At 40.9% G+C, this 9,927-nt stretch overlaps 1 protein-coding gene across 1 annotated transcript; it reads left to right on the forward strand.

Moving 5' to 3' along the window:
- Positions 1 to 4,684: 4,684 nt before the first annotated feature.
- Positions 4,685 to 7,858, forward strand: LOC107189654 (carbohydrate sulfotransferase 4-like). Its single transcript, XM_015578241.1, has 7 exons — positions 4,685 to 4,815; positions 5,487 to 5,534; positions 5,912 to 6,045; positions 6,117 to 6,352; positions 6,425 to 6,623; positions 6,708 to 6,887; positions 7,468 to 7,858. Exons 1-7 carry the CDS (start codon positions 4,696 to 4,698, stop codon positions 7,787 to 7,789), a joined length of 1,239 nt encoding a protein of 412 aa, XP_015433727.1. The 5' UTR covers positions 4,685 to 4,695; the 3' UTR covers positions 7,790 to 7,858.
- The last annotated feature ends 2,069 nt before the right edge of the window (positions 7,859 to 9,927 follow it).

The following is a 9,927-nucleotide window of genomic DNA, read 5'->3' on the forward strand; positions in this document are numbered from 1 at the left end:
TCGGTCCAGTTTCCAATTCTTGTTTGCAATCGATTGTTCGTAGTGATATCACAAGAATTTTAACAAATTCGTTCCAAGGTACACGTGATGAAAATTTCATTACGGGTCAAAAGTGACCCGGGCTACGACCTAGTTTCCAGTCGACTGGTTGTAGTTTATATTACAAGCATCTTTTTTTTAAAAAAAAACTCATTCCGAAGTGCACCTAACAAAAATTCCGTTACGGGTCAAAAGTGACCCATGCATCGAGCTGCTTACAGGAAAACTTTCTCGTCAAAAAGCATATTTTCCTTCATAACATATTCAAAAATTCTTCATGAACCTATAGTCATAAAGTTTTTTATCGATAAAAAGTTTGTTATTCGTGTGAATTTTTATAACTTTTCGAAACTGAAGGTTACTGGCCCGTTATCGAAGGTACAAAATGTAATTGCGTGAGGGGACGATCGCGAAAAAACGCAAATAGATCGACGGGGGCGAGAGCGTGTGCCCTCTATTGATTCTAATTCTCTCCTCCCCCCCCCCTCCTAGTTTTCCCCCTCTTCTCCTCGGGAGGCATCGTATTCGACAAAGTGGACACACAACGCACGACACGCGAGCCACGCGCCGAGAGCAATTTTTCCGTGGGTTCATTCACTAATGTCCCCCACCCCCCTTTTTTCGAGGGCCTGGACTTATGGCGCCGTGTCTGCTTGGGGACGATTACCCCCCGTCAGAGATGGGCAAATTCGTTATCTAAATAAAAAATGTCGAATAACGAATAAATGATCAAAATCGCCATTTTTAATAGCATAACCGTGAAAATTTCAATTTTTACAATAACATAATACTTTCTTCTCGAATGAATAGATACTTGGCAAACAATTATTTAATTTCATTAACTGTTTAAAGGTCAGGATGACGACCCAGATACTGCCGTTTTTCACGAATAAAATTGTGCCAAACTCTGTCCCCCCCCCCCCGTGAATCACGTGCGTTCGAGTTGGCCATAATTCTGACCGTTAGAAAAAAATTAACCCTTGTGTAAGCAACCAGATACCCACGTACTCATTTCTAAATTTCCTTTCACAATTTTTTATGTTCTCCTCTAAAACAGCACTTGGTATATTACAGAAAGGGAAAACTAAGAATTTCGGAAAAGTATGAAAGTAAAATTATCTATTGTTTATCTAATCTGTCGGAATAATAGTATTCCGCTTGCTCAATGATTGTGAATATTTTGATTGCCTACGCAAGGGTTAATTGTGCACGAATGCTCGCTAGTGGAGGACAAAACGGGGAAAAGCAAAAGAGGCATATGATGTGATGTAACTGAACCTCTCGCCGGTTTTCGACGTGGGGTCTCCGCACAGCCGACTCTTTCGCCCGAGGATTTATTTTTAGAATCGACCAACGACTCTTTCGCATACTGGACGAGTGCGGATACTGGACGTTTTCGTACATTTAAAACGGACCGAATGAAATTGCAGGTTTAACGAAAATTCAACTATTTTCTATACAAATTTTCACCTAATTCCAACCACAGAGTACGATTTCACCTGTCACTATTGCGTGACCCACAACCCTGTGTACCCATGAACAGCCCTGAGTGACATAGTAGAGGTTAAACGTAATCGTGGTGTATACATTTACAGAAACAGAGTAGGTTCGAATTACAGGAGATGTCGCCGGGATCGATTTCGCGACGTGCCATTTCAATCAACTTGACGGATCTCACCGACGATTCAAAAGATAGTCTCCACTGTTACTAAATACCAATCAATTTCTAATCATATTAATAACATTCTGTTTAGAGTTGAGAAAATCGAAATATCTAACGAAAAGGGAAAGGCAAGTGGGACTGGTTCTCCACAAGTGTTCTTCGATTATGCCTTTCCCTGTCAGCACTCAGATATACCAGCACAATAATACAAATTAAATACCAATTTTTTAAATCAACAGCTTCTATCACATTTAACACAATAAAGAAGTTACCCCCGAAACTTTCCGCAAACGCAGCGAGTGCACGCCGGACTTCACAGCAGCGACATTCCAGCATAAAAGAAAAAAAAACGTCCCATGCAGGGGGCAGAAATTGGTAAACACATACACACTCCACCCCGGTATGTAGGCCGGCAGTTCGGTCCGTCGCGTCCACCTCGAATAGGTACCCTTATTTCGACCGGCATAAACAAAGGCCTGCCTCTCTCTCTCTCTCGGACGATCACATCAAAACACGTTCCGTGTGTCTCTTGACGTGGAAAAAAAAAGCGGTCGGACCAGTTCAGAGTCTAGTGCGCCGTTAAAATTCCAGAAAAGGAACGGGACAACAGAAACAACGCCAGAGAAAGAAAGAGGGGTGTACAAAAAAAACAAATAAAAATAATAGACTATATGTACTCACCGTGTGTGTGTCCCTTCAGCGTGACATCCCGACGGTTCAGTGATCCGGCGAAAATGTGTCGCACACTATCCTTTTTTCCTTTCTACCCCAAAACAATCGAGCTCTTCCTTTGCACCGCACAGCCCCCGTACACTAGACACTCGTCGCACCCATGGAATTGTCACATCCAGTCACAATTACCGAGGAATACGTGCATCGTCGTGACCAACGTACACACACACACACGCACGCACTCGAGAGTCCCACACGCCGGGAGGGCAGCAACGGACAACGTTGTTCCTCGTTGCACGAGTTTTACTGTATCCGCGTAGGGCTCGCTGATCACGAGGTCTCTCCGCCTCTTCGAGAATATACCCCGCAAAGCTGACGAGTTTTCAGCTCACCCCGTGTGAGGGAGAGAGACACGGAAAGCATGTAGAAGTGGGTAGTCAGGTGGTCATACGCGCAAGACTGTCCACGGTGGTTCGTTGCTGGGCGATGCGATTTTGAAGAGAAAAAAATAAATGTTCTGTGCAGCTAAGTGCGTGACATCGTGCCCGAAGAGAAAGGGACGAGAGAGTTTAGCGATGAAATATGTATATCCCCCCGGAGGCTCACGACGCGCACCGACAACCGTGCCGCTCGAGCAACAGCATCCGACTGAGTCTGCTCTTGCTGGGCGGCCCATCAAACGCCATGGGCAACGCATGCTGCGGCGCCGCCGACCCCTCTGTAACCCCACCACGAGGGGGCTACCGAATAATGTTGCCCGCTTCGACACATGTTCCCACGATGACGTGACTTTCGCCGTTTAGAATAGCGAAAACCCTTCCATGGTCCACGTGTCCCCGCTAATCAGGACAATTAGCAATCTTCGCGAGAGGGAAGGTTCTTTTTCCGGTGCAGCTGTCGGTTTTGAATATTTCGGCCGTTGAGCGAACCGTGGCGACACCTGGTGGCGGAGTTTCATAACGCCGTGGAAGATTATTGAACCTGTTTTACCATCGGTCGGTAATCGACGTTTTGGTATTTTTTCGCGGGACCAAATATTTTTCTGATTCCAACACATTGTTCTTATTAATTGTGTTGTTATAATTGCAAATAAAAAGACTGAGTACAATGTATCATCTTCTTTCTAGTATCCTGTAGATTTTAACCAATCACGTTTCTGTGAGGATGCATTGAATAATAATTGGATACTACTTTTTCATAATTAATTTTCATATCAATTGCGTTATCGCGGTATCAACCATTCAACCCACGATGCCGTGAGAAACACGTGATAATTCCGCAGCCGTCAAAATGACGAAGTGACATTGCTGATGTAGACGCGTAAATAGTTACACCGGAAACAAGTTAGTGCGTGGCTCTGCGTGATATCATATTCAGCGAGGAACTTCTGCTTCCTATTACGCTGATAATTAAAATCCGTTTGGGCTTGGACTCTGTTCGAGGCGAGCTCGATGTAACAACGTGACTTGTGATTTAACAAGCTTGGTGTTGCCCACCATCGTTTCGCACACGTTGCGTTCGAAAAATCGGACAACGGACCGAATAAGCGTTGCGAATACGATAAAATAATCATGAATCTTCGTGGGACAAAATCGTTTGCCGACGAAATACGAGGTCGTCGTTCGGACAGTTTTCGATACTGGCCGCCTCCGACATTCTCCGTGGCGCAATCGCAACGGCTACCAGCGTAGGCTGGCGTGCGGCTATTCCTCGAGTGTGTATATTTCAGCGTTGCATATCGGTCGTGCCCATGCCTGCTATACACGCGATGGAACCAATGCACTCACACACATGAAGAGACGGCACACGAGTGGTCATCGTCGTGTGGTTAGCCGCCGCAGTACGGGTATCCCTGCGTCAGTGGATCACGATGAACGGTGAACGTAGCTTCTGTGTTCCCTGTCGCCACATCAAAATGTCGAGGAAAACGTGAGGGTTTCTTCGTCTACGGAAACGAACCGTTGTATCATTCACTCGAAACCTCCAAATGCGACTGCTCGATCTTGAGGTAAGCTAAAGTCCATCCGTACTTCGAGTCGATCTTCGTTCAGTGTCCACACATGCATACGTTTTGCTGTCCGAGAAATCATTGAAACGATCGTTGTTTTATTCTGTGACACGGTGTACAATATTTCACCAAAAATTATGTACCAATGGTATTGTGAGAGAATGGGGAATTTCCACCCGTTGTCACAAATTTTTTGGAGTGATTAGAGAATGTGAAGAGAAATCCTGATGTTATAGGGGTCAGTCGTCTTAGAGACTGTACACACAAGATGATCTCTGAATGCATCCTTTGTATGTCTACCGCAGGACCAAGGATGTCAAAACGAGTCAGCTTCTATGCTCTTATAGGCCTGGCGTCCCTCTGCATCTTCTTCTTAGCATTTAATCAACGCTACAGCAGCTATCTCGAGCATCGACTGCAGCCGGTAATATCGGTCAGTAATAAATCGGAGGTGGGGATTGCTCTAAATTGAGTCACGCCAAACACGCTCTTTCTGATGGTAAAGTCTAACTTTTGCACCTAACTTTTTTCCACTTGTACGCTAACAATGAATATTTTGAGCCACACAAAGAGTCGCCAGTTCTCTTTCTCCCTGTTTCCACATCTTCTCCTTTGCCATTTTATGTTTCATGCAGCGCCTAAGGACAACTGTTGTCAGAGATCCTTGGAAGTAATCCGCTTAAAGTCACATGGGTAAATGATTATTAAGTCGAGGAAGCTTGCCTAACATGCAAAAAAATTAACTAGTCTGTAAACATCATGACTACGAATTGTGCAAATTTAACTACCTTCATTTGTGCCAAAAGTGGCAATATCCAAGACATGTATAAATAACAAAGCTTTGAAACAGGTTTTATTTCACTATTAAGAGTTGCATGTTAGCTTAAGTCAAAATCTTTTCATGTTTCATTTTCTATAAAACACCCAAGAGTAGTACGTACATACTTTTATTTGCACCATCGCACGTTTTCAGACACTAATTCACTACCTGCACAGAGAAAGAGGGAGAAAGATATTGTCCTGGTTAAGTCGACAACATTATTGTGTTCACAATGCAAATCGCACATTTCAATCACTAAATTACCGATATTTTCTTCAATATAGGATGTTGAGATAAGACCCCGCCTTGTCAAAATTCAAGAACCAGTAACGGTAAGCAATACGTGTATATATACACATAGATCCATGTGTGTTTTATCATTCTAAACCAATACCATGAATGAACAGCATCAGTAAATAATTTAGCATAGAAAAAAGTAGACGACTTGGTACTGCACGTAGCATATCTATCCCATTAAATTCTAATCTCAAAAAAATACATATATAAAGTGGGTAAGTGAATATCTGTCGTGTGTTGAAACCCTTCGTCTGTAACAAAGCAATTAACTCATAATGCATTTAATACGGCTATAGAAATAAGCACTGTAAAAAGTTCATACTATACTGCTCTGCTTCTGCTTTTCTCATCGAAATTTTCGCTCTCAAAGATAATAGAATTTCTTAACACAAATTCTGTGCATCGTTCACAGGCGTATTTTAGGGCATCCACAGAAAATGTCACGCTCTCTGAAATCCAAGAGGTTGTGGACCAACAAAGAAAAGCGATCCAGAGAGAAATGGAGGACTACAGGTACCCGAATGGAAAATATAGCGTCAATGTTAGGTATGTTTTACCAATGTCACTTGTTGAAACATTTCTGTTTGATATATTTGTAATAATTATATATAATATAGCAAGTTGGAGGATTTAGTAATGGAGAAAGGTGGAAGACCAATGAGGAGCGTGATTTTGACAAGCTGGCGAAGTGGAAGCACGTTTCTTGGCGACGTCATAAACGCACATCCAGCAAATTTTTACCACTACGAGCCCCTGTTAGACTTTGGGATTGTGCAAATTCGGGGACCCCCACTCGCGGACGAAGCTCTTGGAAACCTCGAATCTTTATTAAGATGTGATTTTAATAATCTTGGTAAATTTTGTTTCGTACAATTATCAAACGCGTCATGAAAGTTAATTAATTTCCCATTATTAATTCTCTCAGATCGATATTTAGAATATGGTAAAACGCATCCGTGGGTTTTCAATCATAATACACATTTATGGAGGCAATGTCAGGCACACAAGAAAATTTGTTGGGATCCACGCTTCGTTTCCAGATTTTGTAAATTATTTCCATTTCAATCCATGAAAATCGTTCGTTTGAGGCTGCGTGCAGCGGAGAAACTTTTAGACCAAGAAGAGTAAGAATATTTTTGTAAACAAATTTTTTCGGTTTTAGTTTTTGTTTTTCGGCAGAGAAATATATAATAAACCTCGTGTTACAGTTTAGGAATACGATTAGTTTTATTGATTCGAGATCCCCGTGGAATCTTGCAATCTAGAAAGCACCGGGAATGGTGTCCCACTAATCCAGATTGCTCGGATCCGGCATTAGTATGCGCTGACATGGTGTCGGATTTCAGCGCAGCAGTACGATTAATAAAAAAGTATCCACGTACTTTCAGGTAAAGTATTCTTTTATAATTGATACTGTGCTAGAGAGAGTTTATACATATAAAATCGATTGACACGTTTCTCGTTGCAACGCTATATATAGACATGTGCGCCCATTCTCTTTTCAGTGACAGCAAAGGTGTAGGTTAGATAAGGGGTGTCAAACTGGTCAACCGCAACGACTTATATTTTGTACGAATTGAAAACATTGTCAAAATGTACGCAATTTTAATATTTTTTTGTATATAATATATAACGGGAATTTCAAAAATTGAAATAACTAAATAATATAAATATATATTGTGCGGCCCGCGTGAATTCTACTTGTTAGATAAATGGCCTGTGTTTGTCTTATTTATTAACAAATTCATAGATCATTGTAAAAGTTTTGACGTTCGGAACTCGTTCAATTTCGATTATGTTTCAGACTAATGCGGTGAAAATAATAAGGTCTTCGCTGTTCTTATAATTTTAAGAAAATTTCATCAGGATTCTTCTTTTTAAAATGTTAAAGTAATGATACGCCATCTGTGATGTAACATAACCTACTTTCAACCGTATACAAATAATATGTATTTCTATGCTCAACAGGGTAGTACGTTACGAAGACTTATCCGTAGATCCGTACAGACACGTGAAGAACCTATACAATTTTTACGGTTTGGACTTTCATATAAATGTAAAAAGATTTTTGGATACTCATACAAAGAATGACGTCGGCGGTGTGTCGAGCACCTTCCGTAATTCAAAAGTCGCGCCGTTTCACTGGCGGGCCGATCTCGACTTCGAGGAAGTGGACGAGATACAAAGGGTATGCGCTGCTGCAATGCGACTATGGGGATACGTTATGGCGTTGAATTCCACCCACCAAAAGGAATTCGATCCCCTCACCGAATACCATCTGCAATTGTGACCATACGCCGTGACGCGGGATTTACAAGTAGTCGCATCATAAATATTGCACTGTGTAGAGACGGTGTTAGCTTGTCTTTGCACAGATGCCGGGAATTTATCACAAGTGCCGTAATTCACATTGAAAAACGAGACGAAAAAGAAAGTGCTGAGATAGCTTGTGCCGTCGTGACAAGCACTTATGAACTCGAACCGGTTAATCTCATCGGCGATCCCCCCAAGATCGTCGAGATAATAAACACTCGACCTCGTAAGACCAATGGTGAATCTGTTCCTTAAAAGAATTTAAAAGGACGCGCAAGTGCTCTTCAAGCTTGTTGCATAACGACGAAAGATATACGATCTAGGATTTTTTAGACCAGAGTGTTAGGCACAGAGGAAAGTTCCTAAGACCCTGGCGTGCAACAAGGAACCATCCATATCAGCGCAAGCATTACACACGAATCTAAACACACGGGACTGGGTTTTTTTTTTTTTTTTAGATTACGAAGCTCGACGGTGATTCCCAGTATACATTGTAATTCTGACACGCAAAATAGGATTTCTCACCGAGCAGTGGCGTTAGATCTCGCGAACGTTTGAATAGAACATTATTTTTCACCAGGAAACTTACTAAGCAAAACAGCATGACATGTAGAATTATTTTACTACGTAACAGAGTACCTTTTTTTTTTTATTGTCTAACCTCTTGCCCTGTATCATCGAGTCTGACTCGTGTCGAGGATTTGACAATCGATTCAACAAAGAAGAATATTATTCGGTTTCCTTAGAGTCGAAGTCAAGTACAGTAAATCCTCGATTAGTGTTCCAAAGGGTCTTCGGCAGTGACAAGGAGAGGTCCGCAGATGTGACGTTTAGTTTTTAATGACAGTTAGCCTAGCGATAGATGTTGGAATTCTGAAGTCAATAATATTTGTTTCAGTCGCATGTGACTATTAGTTTACGAAATATTTAATATTCAGTGCCGACGAGCCTTGGAACACTCATTGCGAATTCACTGTACCACGTTGTTGATATTAACCCTTTGCACTCGGAATTTCTAATTTTCCATTCATTTTGTCGCCTCAGAGACGACAGTCGAGTGTACAGGGTTAATATTTATCTTTAACAGTAAAAGTACGGTTACGATGAGTACAGAGTTCCTTTAGTTTCTAGGAAACTATCGATAACAATGTAATCCGGGAGGCTGCAAGCGTCAAAAAAATCATAGGGCAAGGGGTTAAGTTTGGAGGAATGCATACAGGGATATTTTCGCTCTTTACAAACCTGTACACGTATGCACTTTACACAGATAGTTTTACTTACACGTGGTGTATAAGGAGAAGCATTGTTTTTAAAACATTGGCACAATTACAGAATCTCGTTAGTGGATAGTTTCCATGTAACCGGCCTTCATGCCAAAAATCAGAAGATTACTCTAAGATTGTACAGATTTTGTTCAATGTACATAAACGAAAGAAACTGATGTTATTTAATTCAGTAATTGTACATTTAAACAAATTTAATAAAATACTCACGCAACCTCAACACTCTATGGAAAACGGTAAAAATGATCAAATCATTGAAGATGGTCAAACAATCTTTGGGCGAATTCTATATTTGGATTATTTCGTTGAAGGTAGATGTATTTGCTGAATTTTTAATAAATTTTATATGTTATATTTGTAGCATACTTCGACTTCTATGTGTATTTACTTTGCGTAATTAATTAATTAATAGCTCGACTCACGGGCGAAAAAAATGTGTAGAAGCAAGAAAGTATATTAAGTATTAATGCTCAATTACGTTGGTAACACAGTCATTATCTTAATTGCAGGCACACGATGAACTTTATATTTCAAATTAAAACACCGAAACTATCTGCCATCTACACTTTTCAAATCACGCGCTCGTATCGAGAGTTTAGTTCCTAATACTCTATCGTATTTAGGTTTATTCCAACTATTCACGGGTAACACTATTTTATAGGTGGCAATAAATCTTCAATGGTTAACTTTTGTTCATATTTATTTTCTCGTAATATTAGTTTCAATTTATTGTATCAGCGTCATTTTGTGCATTATTACTTTTCCCACTGAACATGACACGTCTAGTCTAGTAACGTTTATTACATTTTATAGTACCATTTGAAATGTACCA

The sequence above is a fragment of the Dufourea novaeangliae genome, unplaced genomic scaffold (assembly GCF_001272555.1).
Source record: "Dufourea novaeangliae isolate 0120121106 unplaced genomic scaffold, ASM127255v1 scaffold23, whole genome shotgun sequence".
Lineage (NCBI taxonomy): Eukaryota > Metazoa > Arthropoda > Insecta > Hymenoptera > Halictidae > Dufourea > Dufourea novaeangliae.